The 24,225-nt window shown below is 35.6% G+C and overlaps 1 protein-coding gene across 6 annotated transcripts in view; it reads right to left on the reverse strand.

Annotated features, from left to right (window-relative positions):
* Positions 1 to 24,225, reverse strand: part of LRRCC1 (leucine rich repeat and coiled-coil centrosomal protein 1) — a 38,595-nt gene that overhangs the window by 9,201 nt on the left and 5,169 nt on the right. For 4 of the 6 annotated variants that reach the window (XM_077876392.1, XM_077876391.1, XM_077876388.1 and 1 more), the window contains 11 exons: positions 21,785 to 21,952; positions 19,681 to 19,856; positions 19,381 to 19,587; positions 10,650 to 10,846; positions 10,225 to 10,372; positions 7,956 to 8,104; positions 5,576 to 5,780; positions 4,020 to 4,159; positions 1,627 to 1,828; positions 1,050 to 1,235; positions 80 to 254 (listed from right to left, as the gene is read on the reverse strand). In XM_077876392.1, the coding sequence (XP_077732518.1) occupies positions 80 to 254; positions 1,050 to 1,235; positions 1,627 to 1,828; positions 4,020 to 4,159; positions 5,576 to 5,780; positions 7,956 to 8,104; positions 10,225 to 10,372; positions 10,650 to 10,846; positions 19,381 to 19,587; positions 19,681 to 19,856; positions 21,785 to 21,952 (1,953 nt within the window). Of the gene's footprint in view, positions 1 to 79; positions 255 to 1,049; positions 1,236 to 1,626; positions 1,829 to 4,019; positions 4,160 to 5,575; positions 5,781 to 7,955; positions 8,105 to 10,224; positions 10,373 to 10,649; positions 10,847 to 18,240; positions 18,326 to 19,380; positions 19,588 to 19,680; positions 19,857 to 21,784; positions 21,953 to 24,225 lie in introns of those variants that run through there. The other 2 variants (XM_077876390.1, XM_077876393.1) reach the window with 2 other exon arrangements.

Genomic DNA, 24,225 nt, shown 5'->3' on the forward strand with positions numbered 1-24,225 from the left:
ACCCAGGCATCCCTCAATACCCAGATTTGTTGGTCTAGAAGGATGGGCTAGTTTCCCTTTGAAAATTTGAAAATTTTACCCTGTTGTGCCAGCTCATGTCCCCATACTTTTCTTTCTGTCCTTAAACCATAAATTAGTGATTCCTTGGCGGCTAGCTCAGAAATAAGCTGGACTTTTTCATGCTTGAGAAGTTCTATTTGAATACTCTTCTGCTTGTCATCTTCAATCAAGATTTCAAGGGTGTTGATTTGATTCTGTATATCCGCAAAAACATTGGAGAAAAGAAAAGCAAAATAATTACTACATTTAATTACTTTATTTTTCATTTTTTTTGTGTTTTATTAGGAAAAATGTTATTTGAACAAATACAAAGTAAATGCTCCAAATTTTACATCAGAAAAAGTTTTGATTTTATTAAAGATAGACATAGGTCATAAAATAAAAAGTCAAATTTTAAGAGACTATTCCTTTAAGAACTCTTAATTTTATTAATTTTATTCTAATATCAGTATCTTAAAAAGAGCAACTATACATGTAATACTCAAATTTTCTCACCAAGCATTTATATTAATAATATAAAGGTCACTTTTAGGAATTAAGTTCTCTTAGGCAAAATACCACTAATGTTTAAAATTGAGACAAGAACACTAAAAAAGTTAATTTAAAAATTATTACAGCTAGATATATCTAAAACCAACCATCACCACCAAAAAGTTATCTGCAATTTGTGTGGTATTTCCCAAACTTCAACCATCTGAGCATCACCATCACAATTTTTGCTGTTATCACTGTACAAATGGCATCTATTACTTAGTACACATTTCTTAAATACACTTATTTTACTTAAATACTATTACTTATACTAAATACTTATACTATTTTTTTTACTTATAGTTTAATATCCTGTATTACTTTTCTCATACACATCAAATACATAATTAGCATTATTTAAAAGTTTATAATTTTGTTACTTTCTAAAATCATCACAATATACTTGAGACAATGATGTAAAAAAATCTAAAAAGAAATATAATGTTGTAATGTTTTACCTGTAAATTTGCTGCTGTTTCCTGTTTCAATTTCGAAACTTCTGCAAGTTTTGTTTTTTGCTCCTTCACCATACAGGTCAGATCTTTAATTAAAGAGGAAGATTCATTTTCTTTTCGTTGAGCCCAAACAAGAGCATGCTTGCTCTTTGCTAACTCAGTTGCAACATTTTCAAAACCATCTTTAACCTATATTTCAAAATTGCATTATAAATAGCAGTTCTCCAAATACTGAGAAACTATTTGTTTCTGTGGCTGTGTTCTAATAAAACTGTATTTATAAAAATTGGCCCAGGGGCTTTATTTTGCTAATCCCTGCTTATAGGAATAGAAGAATTCAGGCTGCCCCATTTCTATTCTAGCACTCATTTACTTGACCATTTACAATTTCACTTAGTTTTTGCAACAGCACTGAAGAGTGGCTATATTTATGTAAAGAAACTAAGGCTCCAAGAATTTAATTTGCTTAAAATCATATAGCCAACGTGTAAATAGAGCTAGAATTCTAAAATGTAGTCCTCTCATCCAACTATATCTTGCTGCTTCTGTTTTCAATAAAAAGCTAGATGCCAATTCTTACATCTTTAAATCTTCTGGCTTCAACAGTTAAAGCAATACGGAATTCATTTTCTAAATCCATATATTGTTGGTTTAACGTATCAATTTTTTCTTGGTATTCTTTTATATCTTGTTCATGCTTTCTCTCTTCTTTAGCTACTTCTTTAGCTAAGGCTTCCTGGAACTCGGCATCACTGAAAAACTCCCTTGTTTCAAGTTCTTTCCTGGAATGAAAAACAAATAAAAATCATAGCATTCTATTCACTTGGAAAGAAAAACATTCAAGGCTTTTAAATAGTTACTAAATATTCTACATTCTCTATTGTTAATTTAAAATCAGCTCCTCACTTTCAAGCACTGAAACTGGCACAGGAAAGTAGTTAGAGGAAGAAGACAAGTTTTATTTGATTGTATATTTAGTGGGGATGTGGATAAAAGGACTATGCCATATCTTAACTGAAATAGTTCAGAATTGTTGTATAGCTTCTAAAATTCTTTAGGTGCATTTGTAGAAATCAAGTTCTACTTCACTGTATCTTCTACTTTGGCTGAACTTTTGACATACAACTAATATAGTCTGTCTGGTACTGGTGGTTGGTTAATAGAAAAAAATCAGTTAAAGTGGGCAATTATTTACCAATCTTTCAATATATAAACTTTTTTTTTAAATTTTTTTAAAAATTTATTTATGATAGTCACAGAGAGAGAGAGAGAGAGAGAGAGAGAGAGAGAAAGAGAGGCAGAAACATAAGCAGAGGGAGAAGCCGGCTCCATGCACTGAGAGCCTGACGTGGGATTCGATCCTGGGTCTCCAAGATTGCGCCCTGGGCCAAAGGCAGGCGCCAAACCGCTGCGCCACCCAGGGATCCCATATATAAACTTTTTAAAAATTTAAATGTGAGTTCATTCTTTAGAGTTCTCCATTATTTTTCACAAATAAGTCAAACCCATAATACAAAATTCACTATTTCTAGTTTTCATTTCTTTTTTAAGATTTTATTTATTTATTCCTGAGAGAGACAGAGAGAGGCAGGGACACAGAGGGAGAAGCAAGCTCCTCGCAGGGAGCCCAATGTGGAACTCGATCCCGGCATCCCGGGATCACGCCCTGGACCAAAGGCAGATGCTCAACTGCTGAGCCACCTAGGCATCCCTAGTTTTTGTTTCTTTTGAACTAGAACAAGAAGTTAAAAGACATTCCTAAAGGAAACTAATTGCAAAATTTTAGATTTTTACAATTATTTCCCCAACTTTTTTTTATAGTTGTTCTACCCTGCATATAATGACAATTTTCCCCAGCGCATCAAAATTTAATTTATACTTTAAAAATTTCACTTATGTAAGAGCAAAAACACAACAGGCTTGGGATCACTTAACCCATGGCAAATATACAATTCAACTGGTAGGGCAGTAAGTAGATAACTAGCTGCAAGTGTTTAAATTATCATGGAGTCCATAGAACAGGGCCAGTTAACTACACTGATGGACCAAATCTGCCCTGACAACTGTTTTTTGGGGGGGAAATAAACTTACTGGAACAAAGCCATGCCCATTTGTTACCTATGGCTACTTTTTTTTAACTATAAAAATATAGTGAGTTAGGGTCTGCAAAGCCTGAAAGTTTTCTCTCTGGCCCTTCACAGAAAAAGTCCATTGACATCTGCAATTCAGAGGAATAGACTATTGATTAATTTAATAGGTAGTTACTCAGAGGTCAATTAAAACAGTTTTCTCTGTATTACAATGACCAACTTTTGGTTGAGCTTGGAAATATGCAAAATAAGCCTGTTATAAGCTCTTACCTCAGTAAAGCCACCTATTTTTTTTTCTTTTTTAAGATTTTATTTATTTATTCATGAGAGCCACAGACAGAGAGGCAGAGACACAGACAGAGGGAGAAGCAAGCTCCCTCCGGGAAGCCTGATGCGAGACTTGGTCCCGGCACCCTGGGTCATACCCTGAGCCAAAGGCAGACCCTCAACCATTGAGCCACCCAGGTGTCCTGCCACCTATTTGTTTTTAAGCTAGTTCTTACTGTAAGACTGATTTTAATTAATCAATCAATTAATTAATTAATTAATTAAAGATTTTATTTACTTATTCGAGAGAGAGAGAGAGAGAGAGAGAGAGGGGGAGGGAGGGAGGCAGAGACACAGGCAGGGGGAGAAGCAGGCTCCGCGCAGAGACCCTGATGTGGGACTTGATCCCGGGTCTCTAGGATCGTACCCTGGGCTGAAGGCGGCGCTAAACTGCTGAGCCACCCAGGCTGCCCTGTAAGACTGATTTTAATCCATACATAAACACGTTATTTACCATGAACTAGTTCTGTTAGGATTTTACCACTGATCAATCAGTCTAGTTTTAGGTAAGAGAGAGCAGGGTTAAGGAGGAACTAAGCAGTTTGGTTTCATTTACCTGTGTTCTTGTTCTTTCAAAGCAAGAAGTTCATGAAGTTGCTGCACTTGTTCCTTTTCTTGATGAAGAGAAGTTCTAAGTAAGTTTATTTCTCTATCAGCAGCGGCAGCTTTGAGCTCCACCTCTTGGATAAGTCGCATCTGAGTAAATATACACAATTACTGTATTTAGATAATATTCTCCCTGCTTCTATTTGAATGCCAAAGAAAAGTACCTTCTAAATAATAGGACCTGGTGACTAAGTTGATTTTCAAAATTTACTAAGTTAATGATACTATGATCACATAAAGAATAGGCTTAGAAGCATCAAACATACTAACATTAACTATATTGCTTAATTACATCATACGTCTCAATAATTTCCACTCAGAAAGCATGAAAATGAGGGAGGCCTGGGTGGCTCAGCAGTTGAGCATCTGCCTTTGGCTCAGGGTATGATCCCAAGGTCCTGGGATCAAGTTCTGAATCGGGTTCCCTGAAAGGAGTCTGCTTCTCCCTCTGCCCATGTCTCTGCTTCTCTCTCTGTCTCTCATGAATAAATAAATAAAAAATCTTAAAAAAAAAGGGGGGGGGGGGCAGTCCCGGTGGCGCAGTGGTTTAGCGCCACCTGCGGCCCAGGGCGTGATCCTGGAGACCTGGGATTGACTCCCTCGTCGGGCTCCCTGCATGGAGCCTGCTTCTCCCTCTGCCTGTGTCTCTGCCTCTTTCTGTGTGTCTCTATGAATAAATAAATAAAATCTTAAAAAAAAAAAAGGTATGAAAATGAAGTATCTATCTTCAAGCTCCCCAAAGAGACTTTTAAAACCTGGCTCTCAGGGGATCCCTAGGTGGTGCAGTGGTTTGGTGCCTGCCTTTGGCCCAGGGTGCCGATCCTGGAGACCCGGGATGGAATCCCACGTCGGGCTCCCGGTGCATGGAGCCTGCTTCTCCCTCTGCCTGTGTCTCTGCCTCTCTCTCTCTCTCTGTGTGACTATTACAAATAAAACAAAACAAAACAAAAACAAAAAAAAACCTGGCTCTCAGAACACAAGCCTAACACCCTGTAATACTTCCACAGTGGGGGCAAGAGGGAGGCTCCTGTCTGGCTCAGTTGGTAGACCATGCGACTCCTGATCCTGGGGTTATACGTTTGAGGCCCATGTTGAGTAAAGAAACTACTTAAATAAAATCTTTTTTTTTTTTTTTTTAAAGATTTTATTTATTTATTCATGATAGTCACACAGAGAGAGAGAGAGAGGCAGAGACACAGGCAGAGGGAGAAGCAGGCTCCACGCAGGGAGCCCGACGTGGGATTCGATCCCGGGTCTCCAGGATCGCACCCTGGGCCAAAGGCAGGCGCTAAACCACTGCGCCACCCAGGGATCCCCTACTTAAATAAAATCTTAAAAAAAAAAAAAAAAAAAAAGAAAGGATTCCATAGGAATTGTTATGTTTAAATTAATTTTTGCATATAGCCTAATAACTTTTAAGTTTACTCTGTAACAATATAATGTTTCAAGATGAAAGTTATAATTTGTGTTTATTCATAGGACTCAGAGATTAAAGAAGAGAAATACCTGTGCTGCTTGCTGTTGCCCTTTCTGCCTCTCCATTTTTTCTAATGCTTTTTCCAGGGTTCTTAAGTGTCTAATGTGATCCTCTTGTTGATCCCTTGCTTTAATTAATTCAATAGTTAGTTTTTTTATTTCATTTTGAAGTCTGTGAACCATAACTTCGAGTTGTACTTTGGAATTTCTCTCTTTAAAAATAATTTCCTTTAGCCTAAAGCAGAAATCAAATGTAGCTGTAAGTACATTATGCATACAAAAAGATAAAAATTGTAGGTAAAATTACAGTAAAGAGGAAGTTTTGAAATATGTTTCAGAAACTCTTTAGTAAAAATGGTTGAAAAACAGTATAATATGCCTCTCTCCAGTCCCTGAAATTAACACTGTGCCAAAAGGGAAATTGTATATAAATTAATGAAACCTTATCTTATATGAACTTTACTATCCAACAGCAAAACTTCACTAAATACCTAATTTGTGTCAGACATTGTGCTAAGTATGGGCTTCAAAGCAAGTAAGACGGATTAAGATAAAGCCTGTGCCTTCCAGGAGTTCAACATCTAGGAGAAGAATCAGACTAGAATACAGTTATAAAGCTGTAAGAGAAAAGTGATACATAAAAAGATGACTAAAAGTTAACTTTGACTTCCTTGTATCTTCCCCAGACAAAAAGTATTGATCCTAGCTTTCTATCAGAGCCCTTTGATTACAATTGAAAACTCTTAACTACTTTAAGTTAAAAGGGAGAACTTGGGGATCCCTGGGTGGCTCAGTGGTTTAACGCCTGCCTTCGGCCCAGGGCGTAATCCTGGAGTCCCGGGATCGGGTCCCGCATAGGGCTTCCTGCATGGAGCCTGCTTCTCCCTCGGCCTGTGTCTCTGCCTCTCTCGCTCTCTCTCATGAATAAATATATAAAATCTAAAAAAAAAAAAGGGGGGGGGAGAACTTACTGACTTACATAACCTATTCAGAGGATGGGGTGCATTATTCTGAGGGACCACCAAAATCAAGGACGTGAAGACCATAAGGACACTACTTTTCTATAGGCTGGTTTCCATTTCTCCTCCTGTAGGCTTCCTTGTAAAGTATGAAGGAGAGAAGGAAAAAGCTACAAACATCCCTGGACTCACATTCTAACAGTTCTGAGGACCAAATAGAAAAGATTATCTTTCTCTAGTTCAGCTTAGGAGAATTCTAGGAAAGGCTCTGATTAGTCCAATTTGGATCCTATGACCACTAGATACACCAATCACTCTGGCCATGGACTAAGACATATTTACCCAGCCTGGGTCAGGTGTTCATCTCTAGACCAGTATTACATGCAGGGAGGCGAATGATGATAGAATACAAGTCTAACTTTCGAAAATGAGACAACAAATAGCAAAGACAGCCCCACGAAGAAATTACTGAGCTAGGTACCCACTCCTATATGCATCTACTGTAATTTCCAAGCCAAAATTGAAAAAGTCTATATATCCATCAGCTTCTGTACTAGTCATTTCTCCAATTCTTATCCTTACTATCTCTAATCTTCTTTAAGATTAGTCTCTGAACTGGTCTTCCTTTGTTCACTCTCTCAACTTCAGTTTGGTATACTATAGAGTACTGGACTTTATTCTGTAGACTATATGGTGGATGGTGACAGAGTAGCTACAGAGCAGTAGAATTAGAGCAATCATTTAAGCAAGAGATAAGGGCCTTAATTAAGGCAGAAGTTTGGGATAAAGAAAACATAGTTCGACCTCTTTTAATAAGTAGAATAAAGAAGACATCAATACCAACTGGTTATGGGATATGAGAACAAGAAAGGAAACAAACAAAAGATTCCTGCTTTAGTGGCTGACTAGATGAGACACCATTTATTAGGACAGAGAACACAGAATAAGGAGTGGGATAAGTATAGTTATGGATATGCTGATTTAAGAGACTTATGAGCAATGTACACAAGGTACTTCTAGTAGATAATTAGCTGATCACATCTCTTCATTAAGGAAGTCTAGATGATAAAGATTTGGAAGCTTATAGATTAGGTTTTAAAAGCATAATAGAAAAGATTCAGTTTTTGAAATAATATATACTCCATGGCACCTAGATGATATACTCTGTATAGGGATGAGGAATGCAAAATCCCTACCAAGTCACATAAGGGAATATGAAAACATGTGAGGATCTAATGCCAAACAAACATTTGAAGTATAAATAAAAGTAGAACCAGAAAAGACTGAAGCTGAATTTTCAAGAAAATAATGAATATGTAATATGGTAAATATGGACAACACAGACATTGCTTTTGATCTTACTATACCTAGTGTAAACTAAGGTATTCCAGTTCCAATTCCAATGTATTCTTTGCATTAGGAAATCTTTAGGTTTATAGACTTTCCCTTACCTATCTGTGGTAAGTAGAGCCAGGCTATGAAGATCTTTTTTTCCACTTGCATGTTTGTGTAGTTCGTCAATATAATCCAGAAGTTTCTTCTCAGCTTGTTCAGCCTTCCATCTCTTCTCTCTCTCTTGGTCTAGTTGTTCAACAAGTGACTGGAAGAAAACTAAAGTGTTATATGAACTTGGAAATATTACCTAACTTTTCACTGCCTCAATTTTCTCATTTATAATATAGGAATAACAGTTATCTAATTCAAAGGGCTGTGGTAAGAATTAATAGAAGTATAAAGAACAGTGCAGAACAGTGTGAGGTGCATAATAGGCACTCAATAAATGTTAGTGGTTATTGTTGTCCCAATGATAAATATTTTTCAAACATCAAAGTCTCTATACTGGAGAACAGGGGGAAGAAACCAATGGCATGAAAGGTTTGAAACTGTTAAAAAAGCAATCATACTATTGGAAGAACAGTGCACAGTACAGTTGAAAGTGTAATTTGCACTTCACAAGTAAAACAAGGGCAAGTTAATGTTAGAAAAATACAAATCAATGTGTACTAAAAATTCTTAACATGAGGGGCAGCCCGGGTGGCTCAGCGGTTTGGTGCTGCCTTCAGCCCAGGGCGTGGTCCTGGAGACCTGGGATCGAGTCCCATGTCAGGCTCCCTGCATGGAGCCTGCTTCTCCCTCTGCCTGTGTTTCTGCCTCTCTCTTGTGTCTCTCATGAATAAATAAAATCTTAAAAAAAAAAAATCTTAACATGAGGATTATTAAGGCAAATACTGAAGAATATTTAAATTCCTGAAGGCCTCTTCATTTTTTTTTTTCAAGTTCTACTACCTAACATGGTGCTTGAACTGACAACCCTAAGACCAAGAGTCTTGTGCTCTAACGACTGAGTCAGCAGGGTACGCTTCTTGAAGGCCTCTTAATCTGGGATCCATGCACCCAAAACTAGATTTCAGCAGAGTCCATGAAAAACCTTGAAATTATACACATTTTGAGTGTTTGAAAGTTTCTCTGAGAAGGGATGCCTGGGTGGCTCAGTGGTTGAGCCTCTGCCTTTGGCTCAGGTTGTGATCCCTGAATCCCAGGATGGAGTCCCGCACTGGGCTCCCTGCAGGGAGCATGCTTCTCTCTCTGCCTATGTCTCTGCCTCTCTGTGTCTCTCATGAATAAATAAATAAAATCTTTATAAAAGGAAAAAAATAAAGTTTCTCTGAGAAGACCCGTAAACTCCTTATTTAAAAAAGGGTCTGAGACCCAAAAGTTTGGAACTACTGCTTTAAGAAGAATTTGAAAATTTTGATTTTTTTTTTCCTTCACAAGCAAATAACAAATGATTTCACTAAAATTTGACCTTAAGGGCAGCCCGGGTGGCTCAGTGGTTTAGTGCCGCCTTCGGCCCAGGGCCTGATCTTGGGGGCCCGGGATCGAGTCCTGAGTTGGGCTCCCTGCATGGAGCCTGCTTCTCCCTCTGCCTGTGTCTCTGCCTCTTTCTCTCTCTCTGTGTCTCTCATGAATGAATAAAATCTTTAAAAATAAATAAATAAAATATAATCTGACCTTAAATGTATAATTTCCATTCCTTTACAACTCAAAAAAATATACAAAATCTGGAAATCAGGAAGGGAAAAATAACCCAATCTATCACCCTAGTAAAAAAAAAAAAAAAAGTTTTTCTAAAGACTATTTATTCATGCGAGATGTAGAGACACAAGGAGAGGGAGAAGCAGGCACTCCACAGGGAGCCTGATAAGGGACTCTATTCCAGGACCCCAGGACCCCGACCTGAGCCACAGATAGATGCTCAACCACTGAATCACCCAGGTGCCCCTCACCCCAGTAAGTTATATGCAATATCTTTTGCTCATAAAAACATGCATTATTTTACTGGGACTAATTTCATATTTAAAACTAAGATTATTCACGTTTATTTTTTTTTCTTAAAATATTTTATTTATTTGATAGAGATGGAGATAGTGAGAGAGAGCACAAGCAGGGAGGAGACGGAGGAGGTTCCTGACTGAGCAGGAAGCCGGGTGAAGAGTTCTATCCTAGGAACACCAAGATCCTGATCTGAGCCAATGGCTGACGTTTAACCTGCTGAGCCACCAGGCACCCCCCCTCCCTCTTTTTTTTAAAGTAGGTTCCACTCCCAGCATGCAGCCCAATGACTCTGAAATCAAGCCCCGAGCGGAGAGAGATCACAAGTCAGAAACTTAACCGACTGAGCCAACCAGATGCCCCCTTGACCTTTCATATCATACATACCCGGTAAGTGGTATCTTCTGAACTACTCTTGTCTACTTTAATGATTTCAGTCTTCTGTTCTTCTGATTCTTCTAACATATTACAGTTTGCTAAAGATGATCTTACATATAATTCTTTAAAGAAAGGTTGTTTCATTTTACGATTACAACTGCAAAGAATAAAACATAGGTAATGACCGAAAGAAATATACAGTACTTATACAACTTTTCACAAGTTGGATAAATGGCAGTCTATCAAAGAAAAGGATCCTTTTGTATAATTTTAAATAAATAGAGTGAACAAATCTGAATCAGCAAGGCTGAGAAGTCAAATCTCTGATATTAGAAGATTAAGAAATACCACTCTGAAAAAGCTTAAAGGAACAAGTTAACAGTATTAACTTATGCCTGTGTGCCTTATTGGATTTCTGAAACTAAAACAGTTACCTCATAAAAGGGTTGTTGTTTTTAGTGTGGTGCTTAATAGCCTGAATAGTTTTGGAATAATATGGGACTTTTGATCGTCGAGAAATTCTTCTATTACATTCTTTTCTGTTGCCATAGTCGCTTTCAGATGTTATATCTGTATCTCTTTTTGGTCTGAGATCTTTCTCAGGAACATTATCTATGAAAGAATCGGAGGTCTAGAATAAAAAAGCCAACAAAGTTTGTTAAAAGTTCAATTAAGTGTAAAAGATTTAAATGTGAAATTTCCTAAAGTATTAGAACTTTCACAAGATTAAAGGTTCATAATCTAGGTATGTTCAGAATTAAAGACAAGGAATTCAGCTTCTGGTATGGACAAATAAGTTCCTAGAGATTGACTCTCAAGGTAACAATTATAACTCTAGGAAAAATATAAACAAACAACGAGCAAAAGTATTTGGAGGCCCTGGACAGTGAACAAAAGCAGACTTATTCTGGAGAGGAGTTGACACTTGGAAAAATGATCAGAACAAGGTGCTTCTGCTTTTACGGTTTTTCACTTGAGAGCTTATCACAATCAGTGGTACACAGAGAGTCTTAAAAGTCAGGTAGACAAACCACAGACTTTTGGGCCTGAAGAATCATAGAACAGTACAGACTGTAAGAAGCCCAGTACAGGATGATTAAAAACAACAACAACAACAGCAGCAAAATAACCCCCAAAAAACCCTGCTGCCTAAGAGACAAATTTATAGTTTAAGTGAAAGCAAGTTAAATGCCTGCTACGACAAAAGGATCAGCATTTTTTGGAGGCTATAATAGCATCTAAAACCTCCACAACATAACATTCCCAATGTCCAGGATAAAATCCAAAATTACTCATCATAGAAGAACCAACAAAATACGACCTATTCTCAAGGGAAAACACAATCAATGGAGACCTACCTAATCTGTGAAGGCCCAAATGTTCAAATAAGCAGAAAAGAACAATGGAGTATTACTCAGTTATAAAAAAGAATGATATTGCCATCTGTGACAACATGGATGGATTCAGGGTATTTTGCTTGTGAAATAAGTTAGAGAAAGACAAACATCTTGTTTTCACATAGAAGTGGAATCTAAAAAACAAAACATAGAACAAACATACAAAAAAAAACATAAACAGACCCTTAAATATAAGAGAACTGGTGTTTGCCAATGGGAGAGGATGGTGGGGTGGATAAAATGAGTGAAAAGGATTGGCAGGCAGAGGTTTACAGTTATGGAATGAATAAGTGAGAACAGGGAATATAGTCAATGGTATTACAATAACATTGTATAGTAACAGATGGTAGCTACAACTGTGATGAGTGTAATACATAGAGTTCTCAAACCATCATGTTGTACACCTAAAACTATGTTAACACTGTGTATCAATTTACTTCAATAAAAAAGATAAGGCCTTTAAAACAGTGATTATAACTATATTTAATAATATAAAAGAAAATATGCTTGTCATGAACGAAAAGAAAATTCAGCAGATAAATCATAAAAAATGAAAATTTACAACTGAAAAATATTAACATCTGAAGTAAAAATTGACTAAGCTTAAGAAGAGAATGAGGTGATAAAAGAATAAGTGACCTTGAAGATCAGTTTATCAAAATTATTTAATATGAGTACAGAAGAAAAAAAGTTGATATGATGTATGGCCTCTCAGGGAACTATGGAAGAGTACAAAGGTCTAAGTGGAATGTGAGAAAAGGGAATATAGAACAGAAAATTATTTGAAGTGATGTCCAAAAATTTAATTAGCTAAAAGGCCAATTTATAGATTTAAAATACTCAGAGAAACTTTAAGTAGGATAAAGTAGCCAAACTGCTAAAAAATAAAAGTAAAGATAAATTCTTGAAAGCAGGCAAATAAAAATTACACATTACATATAGGAAATCAAGGATTCTCATTAATACTGACTTTGAATTCAAAACTATGGAGGCTAGAAGACAGTACTAAAAGAAAAAAAAAAGCTGTCAATACAGAATTCTATATTCAGCAAAAAATACCCTTCAAAAAGACAAAACAAAGAGAATTTGTTGTTCTCAGATGGGTCCACTACAAGATTTGCCACAGAAGTTCAGGCTGAAAGTCCTGGCTAAAGGAAAGTAATATTATAAGGAAATTTAATCTTCAGGAAGAAATAAAGGGTATCATACAGGATTTACATCCAGGTAAATACAAATAATTTTTAAATATTTTTTTACTCTTAATTCCTTTTTTTTTTTTTTTTAAGATTTTATTTATTCATGAGAAACACACAGAGAGAGAGGCAGAGACACAGGCAGAGGGAGAAGCAGGCTCCATGCAGGGAGCCTGATACGGAACTCGATCCCAGGCCCCTAGGATCACGCCCTGGGCTGAAGGCAGGTGCTCAACTGCTGAGCTACCAAGGCGTCCCTACTCTTAATTCCTTTAAAGCAAAATCTAAAACACCTGTCTTCTGGAGTTTACAATGCATCCAAATGAAATACATATGGCAACTATGACAAAGTGTAGTATATGCAAGAATTCTACATTTTATATGAAATAACATAGTACTGATATGTCTATTTTTAGAGCTACCACACACAGAAAAAAATGTATGACTAAAGAACCAAATACAAATTAAGATTTGACTATTAAAAATACACAAAAGAAGGTAGAAAGGGTGGAGAAAATGAATAAAAAAGTGAACAAAAAGCAAACATGAAGTGGTATACCTAAATCCAACTTCATCAACGATTAGAGTAAATTTCAGTGGACTATAGATTCTTCAAAGGGAGTGATGGGCCAGGGTGAATTAAAAAACAAGACCCACCTATATATAAGACTCACTTCGATATAAAGATATAGAAAGTTAAAAGTAAATGGATGCCTCAGTGAGTTACCACTTCATATCCAGTAGGATGGCTATAATCAAAACCACAGGTAATAACTAGTTGGTGAGGATGTGGAGAAATTAGAATATACTGATTGTAGGAATGTAAAATGGTACAGCTGCTTTGGAAACAGTCTGATCATCCCGTAAAAGGTTAAACACACAGCCCTAGCAATTCTACTATTAGATATACAGCAAAGAAAAATGAAAACATATGTTCACACAAAAGCTTATACATAAATGTTCACAGCAACATTACTCCTAATGTTCAAAAAGTAGAAAATTACCCAAATTAACCAATCAAATGAAGAATGGATAAAATGTGGTATATCCATACAACAGATTACCCTACATTTAAAAAAACTGAATTACTAATATATGCTACAAAATTGATAAAACCTTAAAAAAATTTTTTTTGATAAAACCTGAAAACATGCGAAGTGAAAGAATAGTCATAAAGGGCAACATATCATTGATTCTATCTACATGAAATTTCCAAAAAAGGCAAATCTATATAAAAATAAAATTCAATGGGGATCCCTGGGTGGCTCAGCAGTTTAATGCCTGCCTTCGGCCCAGGGCATGATCCTGGAGTCCCGGGATTGAGTCCCACATCAGGCTCCCTGCATGGACACTGCTTCTCACTCTGTCTGTGTCTCTGTCTCTCTCATGAATAAACAAATAAATAAGTCTTTAAAAAACTAAAATAAAATAAAATAAAATTCACTAGTGGCTGCCTAGGCTAGGGGAAAATGGTAGTGACTGCTAGTGGGTATAAACCACTGAACTGTATGGTAAGTGAATTATAGCTCAATAAAGTTGTTATTCCAAAAATACTGACTGAGGGATCCCTGGGTGGCGCAGCGGTTTAGCGCCTGCCTTTGGCCCAGGGCGCGATCCTGGAGACCCGGGATCGAATCCCACATCGGGCTCCCGGTGCGTGGAGCCTGCTTCTCCCTCTGCCTGTGTCTCTGCCTCTCTCTCTCTCTCTCTGTGACTATCATAAATAAGTAAATAAAAAAAAAAAAATTAAAAAAAAAAAAAAAACAAAAATACTGACTGATGAAGATTTATCATATAAACTATAAGCATAAGGCTGAAACGGTTATATTAATATCAGCTAAAACAGACTTCAAGACAAAGAAGGACATTTCATTAGAAAGACAAAGCAGCTATACACATGTATGTGCTTATTAACAGAGATCCAAATATAAGCAAATGTTAAGAGAATTAGGGGAGAAACAGACTAATCCACATTCTTAGATGGAGATTTTAACATTTTGCATGCAAATGATAAAATCAGACAAGTAAAATTTTAAAAAATCAGTATCAGCAACTGACAGGAGACAAAAAAAAAAATCAATAATGACAGGAGTCATCTGAAAATACTACCAGCCATCCTGACTTAACAAGTGTACAAAGAACATCCACCAAGTTAGACCACATGCTGGGCTATAAAATAGATCTCAATAAATTTAAAAAGACTAAAATTATCCAGAATGTTCTCTGACAAAATATAAGTAATTTTTGAAAGAAGAAATCACAAGAGAAATCAGAAAAATATTTCTAAATAATGCTGAAAACGAATAAAATTTTGTGAAATGTAGCTAATGCAGTATTTAAAAATATTTAATGCTCTCTCTCTGTATTTTTAAATATCTTATTTATTTATTCATGAGAGACACAGAAAGAGAGGCAGAGACCTAGGCAGAGGGAGAAGCAGGCTCCATGCAGGGGGCCCGATGTGGAACTCGATCTCGGGACTCCAGGATCATGCCATGAACTGAAGGCAGAGAAGTTTAACCACTGAGCCACCCAAGCATCCCAATATTTACTGCTTTAAATAGTTAATTTAAATTAGAAGACAGGTCTAAAATCAATAATGTAAACACTTACATTAAGAAGGTAAAAAAAAAAGGAGGATCCTTGGGTGACTCAGCGGTTTAGCGCCTGCCTTTGGTCCAGGGCATGATCCTGGAGTCCCGGGATTGAGTCCTACATCAGGCTCCCTGCATGGAGCCTGCTTGTGTCTCTGCCTGCCTCTCTCTCTCTCTCTCTCTCTCTCTCTCTCTGTGTCTCTCATGAATAAATAAAATCTTAAAAACAAAACAAAAAAAAGGTAAAAAAAAAAAAAAAAGAAGGGTAAATTTAAAGGAAGGATAAATAATAAAATGTCAAAATCAATAACAGAAAATAGAAAGCAGATAAGATTAATCCTTGTAGAGAGAAACAAAATGCTTGACTAAACTGACCAGGACAAAAACAATAAACAAAATGAGAAAGAGTAAAGACAGAAATCTTCATTATCAGAAATAAAAGAAAGGCTATCACTACAGATCCTATACATGTTAAAAGGACAATAAGATAATATTGTAGTAACAATTTTATGTTGACACATCAGATGAATAGACAAATTAAAAAACACAACTTGGGATGCCTGGGTGGCTTAGTGGTTGAGCATCTGCCTTCAGCTCAGGGCATGTTCCTGGAGTCCCGGGATCAAGTCCCACATCAGGCTCCCTGCATGGAGCCTGCTTCTCCCTCTAACTCTGTCTCTGCCTCTCAATGAATAAATAAATTTAAAAATCTTAAAAAAATAAAATAAAATAAAAAATAAAAACCACAACTCATCTAAAGCAACACACAATGAGATAGAAAATGAGCTGCCTTATTTAAATTTTTAAAAAGAATGAATTCATGATCATGAAACTTCCAGGCCCAGATAATTTTACTGCTGGACTCTATCAAACATTTAAGAAAGGATAATTCCAATCTTACAAAAATTTTTTAGAAAATATAGGAAGGGACAACTTTAAACTCATTTAGGTAGACATTAACCTAACATCAGTATCAAATATGTTACTATAAAAGAAAAACAAATACCCCTCATGAGGAAATATATATAAAAACCCTTATAAAATATTAGCAAACTAAATCCAAGAATACACTAAAGAAATAATTTACTATGATTAAATGAGGTTTATCCCAAAATTGCAATATTCGTTCAACATCTGGAAATTAATCAATGTAATTCATACTATTCTGTGAGTAAAAAAGAAAACCATATGATTATCTCAATACATGCAGAAAAAGCATTTAACAAAAAAAATTAACATCAGATAACTCAGCCAACTGGGAACAGAAGTAAACTCCTTCATTTGATAAAGGACATCTATGAAAAACATAAGACTAACATTACACCTGTGAAATATAGAAAGCTCTCCTAAGATCAGGAATAAGACAAAGGCGCCCAGTCTCACTATCAATTGCACTGCAGACCCTAGCTATTGCAATAAAACAAAAAGGAACAGCATAAATGTCAGGGAATAAGGGGGAAAAGCGTCTCCACATGACTGTTTATGAAGAAAATCACCAGGTATACACAAAATAAGGACTGGAACTAATAAGTAAATTTATTAGCAAGGTCACAGGATCCAAGCTATATATATAAAAATGGTATTTCACAAAGAAGTAGCAATCATGGGACATGAAACCACAAAAACTCTTCAAATTACAATTTATAAGACATAAAATACTTAGGAATGTATCTAATAAAAGGTATGTAAAACTTGTACACTAAAACAACTGCTTAGAGTAATGAAAAAAATATCTAAAGAAAAGATATACAACACGGAATGATTTCAAAGTGATGCTGAATAAGAGAGACTTTATACATAAGAATATATTTACTGTATGACTACATTTATACTAGATTCTGATAGAAGCATTCAATAATCTATAGTGAAAAAGGAAGAAAAGGGATTGCCTTGGGGGAGAAGACTGACTGGGAAAGGGGTAATGTCGATGATGGCTATATTTACTGTCAAAGAAATTTGGGTGACAGGTATATTTTTTTTTTTTATCAATTCAGGGAAAACACACATCTGTATTTTATATTAAAAGAAATGACTAAAAACATACTGAATCTATAGTTAATGATACATATTCTTAAGAATTTTGGGGGGGAGGTATACTGATGTAATTTACTTTGAATGTGTCATAAGACGGGTAACTGACTAAATGGATAGATATACGACAAAATAAGCAAAGTAAAATGTTCACTGTGGAATCTAGTTGGTGGGTATATTGGTATTCACTAAGAAATTCTTTCAAATTTGTTCTATATTTGAAAATTTCATAGTAAAATGGTATGAAAAAACTAAAAGACAAGAGTCTTCACAGACAATTCTCAAAATCGTAAAATAATTATAAATCCCATAGTTAAGAAAAATATTGTAGTACAGCACATTTTCAGTAATTTTACGATTTTTGCTTATAAATTGCTACTTTTGATATAACACTGAGGGTATACATCAACTGAAATTAAAACTGCATGTTTATCCTTCACACAAGTTAGCAAACAAGAAGACATTCACCTAATTTTTTAATATGCAAAGCAATGAATCATGTTTCTCCCCCCAGATAGCTAGACTCGTATTTTTGGTTACAAAGTAGGAAGAATTATCACCATAACTGAGTGAGAAGCATGATGGTAGAAAAAATACCAGAATGGGGATCAGAGATTTGGGTCTGAAGCCTAACTCTGTTTTGCTAATAAAGGACACAGACTCCTGGGTTTCTTTTATACAAACAAGAACAATATATTAATCCCTAGCTACTTGACTGGGGTATTGTGACAATGAAATAAGGATAGCATAAAAGGTGGCACAAAAGTTCACTTCAAATTTAAGTTACTAAATTTAAATCTAAATTCTGACATTGGTAGAAGAGTCAGCCATTAGAAAAGATGAACGATGAAATCTGAGGAAATGGAGAAGTCTAAGAACTCAGTGACACATTATCAATGATGTCAAAGAATGTTTAGGCTAGCATTCTTATCCCAGTTCTATTCCTACCTACATCTGTGGCCCAAATGAAGCATCTAGGGATTTACAGCACACAAAGTCCTTACAGCTTTATTCATTTACTGACCCAGGGTAGACTTTTTGTTTATCCAGCATTGTTATGTTACTGTTATAACTATGATAATAATTCAGAATTATTAAAAAGCCTCTGAACCATAATTCCACCATTAGTGTTTTCACTTCCCACCCCCACCTGATTTGGACAAAAAAATTCTGAATATTGAAATTTAATTACAAATATGTAGGTCAAACTGACATTTGATTAATAGCTTCTTGGCCTGTACCACAGTATCTCTATCCTATATCCAGGTAGGGGCTAAGTAATAATCCACTGCATTCTGAGAGGTGTGGTGTTTAAGAAAACAGCTGTTACTGTACATCACAGTCAAGAATGCTAGAGCAAGGGTTGGAGACCCAAATAGCAATAAAATCTAGGCACTGTAGTACATCCACATAATTCAAAGATTCTAATAGCTAGTGGACCAGTAGCAGGGGTAAAAAAGAATTATCTAAAGAAAGTAGAGAGTAATTTCATGAGGTTTGACGTAAACAGAAATTGAAGCAGGAACTATATAAGTTAACCTGTCACTCAGCTATAAGTTCTAGAAGCAGTTTTGATCATTAAACAACTGAAAATAGTAGAGGCCCAAAGTAACTCACATATCCTCTATGTTAATAAACATTGAGTCAGAAGAGTTCTGTGTTTACTCAAGGTCAAAAAGTGGGTGCACAGAAATAATGTGAAGTACAGCAGAACAAAAGAATTACATAATCAACATTTGAAGGACAATAAGGAAAGTACATTTTTCTACTACTACTATTTTATAAAACATAATCCCATTTCTATAAAGGAAAATATACATATATGACAGTATGTTAACTATAAATTGTTTCAGGTTGGTTAGCTTTTATGCTATTTTTATTTTACATTTTCTTAACGACTTTTTTATTTTCAACAAACACACTGCTTAGAAATAAAGGAAAAATAGTTACTTCAGTGAGAAGCTGTAAAATTTGATCATCTAATTTCTGAAGTTTCATGTCATTATGAAAATTGTTTTCATGATTAACTTTCTCCGGCTCAGAAGATGGACATATAGATATAAAGGATGTCAAACCAGTATCTGCTGGTGTTGCGAACTGATCCAAGGGAACTATCTCATCGATGGGTGGTGTTACCACTGGCATACTATCAATTATCTATGATACAGAAACAAACCAAAACCTTTAAAATTTATATTATTACTTAAAATTTGAAGGTATCTTTTATATTAGAAAAAAACAATACCATACCTCATCTTCACTTATATTTAGGGGACAATCAGAAGAAACTAAGTTATCCAAAAGACCTTCTAAGCACTGTAGGCGTGATGAATTTACTTCTGATAGATTTACTGGCTCACCAAATATGTTCTTGCAATCTAGGATTCTAAGCTGTGGCAATGTCTGGAGCATAATTGCTCTGTACCCTGGAAACAAATCATTCAAAATGAAAAGTCAGGCATTCAAAAGTTAGTTATTTCTCAAATACACTAAATATATCACCAACCAGATATATCACTTGAATGATTAAATTAGTCCTGGAATGCAACTAATAAACTTGTAATAAAAGGTACTTAGTCCCTCAGTATGTAATCATTAAACATAAAACAAACAAAATACTCCCCATTATCCCTCTCACATAATCTTCCTGGTGAAGATCAGAAAGTTAGAAATCATTGCTGGATTTATCTTTCTAAAATTGCTTAAAGTTATAAATGCATGATACCAGTAACAGTTTATTCTGAACGGAAAGCCAAACATGTCTTTTATTTGTAATATGATTAGCACAAATATAAATCAAGACAATGTGGGTAACAACTAGAAACCCAGAATTTTACTAATGAGGCCTTTAGTAAAATTAAATGCCCCTATCTTTCTCCCTTTTACATATAACTAAGTTTAAAATAATCTATCAACTATTCAAGAATATGTTTATTTTCCCTAAATACAGTTAAGTATAAGAAATCTGACAAATTAACATTGATTTGGTGTTCAGGCTAAAAGAAACACTTTCACTTGCCTGACTAATTTTAAAAGCAAGTATGTCTAACAAAGGCCAATGATGTGATTGGAAGAATTCCAAAAGAAATAAAAAAAGTCTGGCAAGTTAATATTAGAGATTTTGAAGGGAGAAAAGTAATTTTAGTAGTAAGTATCCCTTCGATTCTAGGAGGGAAGGCAACTGTGTTGAAATATCTTATTAAATAACGTGAAAAACAAAGGTTCAAACTGTAGGAGCCAGAGATTCTTAAGATAAATTGTTAGAAAAAAAATCCAACTTGGGTGGGTAAAGAAAAATAAAGTTGCTCTAGAAATAAGACTTTTTTCAAAAACAGGGTTCCCCCAGAAAACTGAAGTCTATCCTAATTCTTAGGGTGACTTGTATTATACGGCCTTAAGAAAAGAGTTCATCTCAAATCTATTATATTCTTCTGTGAAATAAAATTATCAAAACAGGTTTCCACTCTCGGAAAAGCCTTCATATAGTTGCATATTAAGGATAGAATGGAGCCAACTTTGTAGCCAACTACCCAAGCAGATCTTTAGAATATATATTCATATTCCACATTTGTTTCTTATTGCTAGGTTAAGCCATTGAAATAAGGGAGTTCTAGAAATTGCAGTCTGGTCTGCTTTGTACTTGCCAACTTCAGTGATTCTGAATTAGATCAAATGGCATTTCAGCAGCATCTTCTACATAGCATATTAAGTTTCCTTCCTTACAAAAATCATTAATAATTTAACACATTCACAAATAAAATTAAAAAGGTACACAGGAAAAAATTTTCCTGACATTTCCTGATTCTCAGCTCCCTTTCCATCCTTTCTCCATTTCCTGATCCTTAGCTACTTAATACTGGAATTAGCCATTGTTATCAGTTTTTTTTTTTGTGTGTGTGTAGCCTTCTAGGTATTTTATATATATATTCTGCAAATCCCTTGCTCTTTGCACACAAATGGTAACCTATTATATGCAATGTTTTGTAACTTGCTTGCTTTTCTTTCTCTTAACATAAATATACCTTGGGAGATAATTGCCTATCAGTAGCTAAATATTCTACTTCTTTTTTTATGGCTGCATAGTATTATAAGACTATGTTATAATAACATAATTTAATCATGAGGTCTTCACTTATCAAATATAAAAGTGCCTAAAATTACTTATCTGTTTATCCTGTGTTCTTTAACCATAATTTATATTAATAAGTTTATTTGCAATTATAATTTTCCAAATGTATAATAAAAAGTCACAAAGCTTAAGACAAATAAAAGGAGATCATAAACACCAGTTGCAGGAAACAAAGGAGTTTTGGATATTAACTGTTACAAAAAGCATTAAATTAATTGCTCATACCTGGTACACGACAGACAGGGTTATCTTCTTCATTTTTTTCCAAAATAAGATTAGTCAAGAAGTTTAATCCTACCACACACTGAAGTAAGTGATGGATACTATCTATACAATTACTATGTAGGTCAATGTATCTAAGTTTATGTTTAATTCCATGAAGGGGAATCAAACCTGCAGTAAGAAAAAAAAAAAAAAAAAAAAACTCTTTTGATGCCACTGAAGTCATTTTTCCAATAGCTAATTAAAAATAATTTTTATATAGATTAGATTTTGATGCAAAGAAGTAGCATTAAGTTTCTGCAAACAGCTACATGTAATAAACTGAGTACGAGTAAAGACGATTGTTCTTTTGAAGAAACACGGGTTCGGTTGTTCTTTTGAAGAAACACGGGTTCAGCATCACTTTTGAGGCCCTAGCCCACAGATTCCTTGTCTCTGGTTCTCTTCAAACAGAACATATGGATCTCCCAAGGCCAATGTACGTACTTCTATGAGAAGCATAAAGCAATGGCTTCAGGCTCTCAATCAACACGTTATTCTTAATTAGCAGACATAAGCAAACACTGCAGTACCCTTCAATTTTATTGGTTTGAGCATAAAATACAATTTGATTCAGTTCTTACATGAGTTTAACTAGAGCATGGTAATGTTAGGAACTAGGTTTCCAGCAGAGGTTACTGGTGCCTGGTACCACATCTCCTTGACCAGCCTCTGACTTCAGCTGCAGCTGCGGTGGATGGGGCCATGCATGCTGCCAGTCTGCCCCACTGCAGCACTTCATGTTTCTCTTTTTTTGCCTCAGAACTCTCTTCAAAATGGAGCTTTTGAGCAAAGGTACAATCGAGAAATGTAAGGGAGCCAACACCCTCAGGGGCTATCCTCAACAAAAGGGGAACTGTCAGTGTCAGTGAGTCAGTGAATGAAGCCTTGGTCTCCCTTCTTCTGGAAGGACCGCTCTGAGATGCACTCTACACTGTTCCTCTTAAGATCTTATTTTACAATTTTGCTTCCTTTAGTACTCCATACATAAATTTAACTTTACCCACCTTCCCCCCTTTTACCCCCAGTTTCTTCAACCTGATGGGAATACTCTTCTCTCCTCCATCTTTCTTGGGTTAACTTTTACTTCTCTTCTACAGGGTTGCCTCTTTTCTTTTGTTTATAGTCCTCATCATTAACTTCTATTCATCCCTCATGTCCTCAGAAAAGTCTTCTCTGACAACTGTCTACAAGATCAGATTTCCTATCATGAGTTCTTATAAGCACTAGCAATTCTTAATTTACCACCGTATCTCTATGTTCTTGTTTCATGTTACTGGTTTTTTCTGTTTTATGTTCTTCTTACTATTCAATTTTAAAGGCTCATTCCTGGTTGCCCTTCTCTAGTCACATACTGTCCAGAACCCCTTATAGTTTCAGGTTACAAATACCACTGATGCGCCAAATCTACAACTCCAACCATAACCCACCCCAAACTGTGCATTACACATATACATATATACATACATACATAATGTCTAACAAGGTTCTCAAGTTTAAGATAGAATCCTTATTTCTCATCCTCTTATCTCTAAATCTGTTTCTCACCCAATTTTTCCTATGTCAGGAACCAGTCTCATCATCTACCTATTGCTACAGGAAAAACTCAATTATCCTTGATTCCTCTTTTCTTCATTTCCTTATCTCAATCTGTCAGCAAGTTCTATGAACTCTACCTGCAAATATAACCATTTGCTCTTCTACCCTATTTCTACTCCAAGTTTCCATCATCTCACCTAGACCTCTGGAATAGCTTCCTAACTGGTCACCTGACTTCCACTCCTAGTCTCCTAAAATCCATTCTTGACCCATGCAGCAACCAAAGTGATCCTTTAAAAACACATATATGTCACTTGTTTAAATCCTTCCTAAAACTTCCTATTTTACCTAGAATCATATGCAAACCTTTCTTTACCATGAGTGTGAAGCTGGGATCTGGCCTTTGCCTACTTTCTCTTCTTTTTTCTTAGCATACTAATCCCTCATTTGCTATGCTCTGGCCATACTGCCCTTTCTGTCCCTTTATCAGGTTGAGGTTGGAAGTACCTTAGTGTCTTTGCAGCACTTAACAAACAAATAAATAATAAATATTGAACATATAAAATATCATTTTAAGAATTATCGATTAGAATTTACAGCGTTACCTGTTGTATTTTCTTCATATTTATCACAATCTTATATAAAGTCACTAAAATACACTCTTTTTACATGTACAACTCTATGTATGTCAGCAAGCACATACAACTGTGTAACCACTACTATAACTGAGATACAGACCATTCTATCACTTTTAATTCATGTGTCCCTCTTCTCATCTTCAGATGTGCCAATCTGCCATTTGGATATCCTTCTGGGGAAGGGTCTGCTCAAATGTTTTGCTTATTTTTGAGGGGCTGACATGATCT

This window comes from Canis aureus, chromosome 28 (genome assembly GCF_053574225.1).
Source record: "Canis aureus isolate CA01 chromosome 28, VMU_Caureus_v.1.0, whole genome shotgun sequence".
NCBI classification, from domain to species: domain Eukaryota; kingdom Metazoa; phylum Chordata; class Mammalia; order Carnivora; family Canidae; genus Canis; species Canis aureus.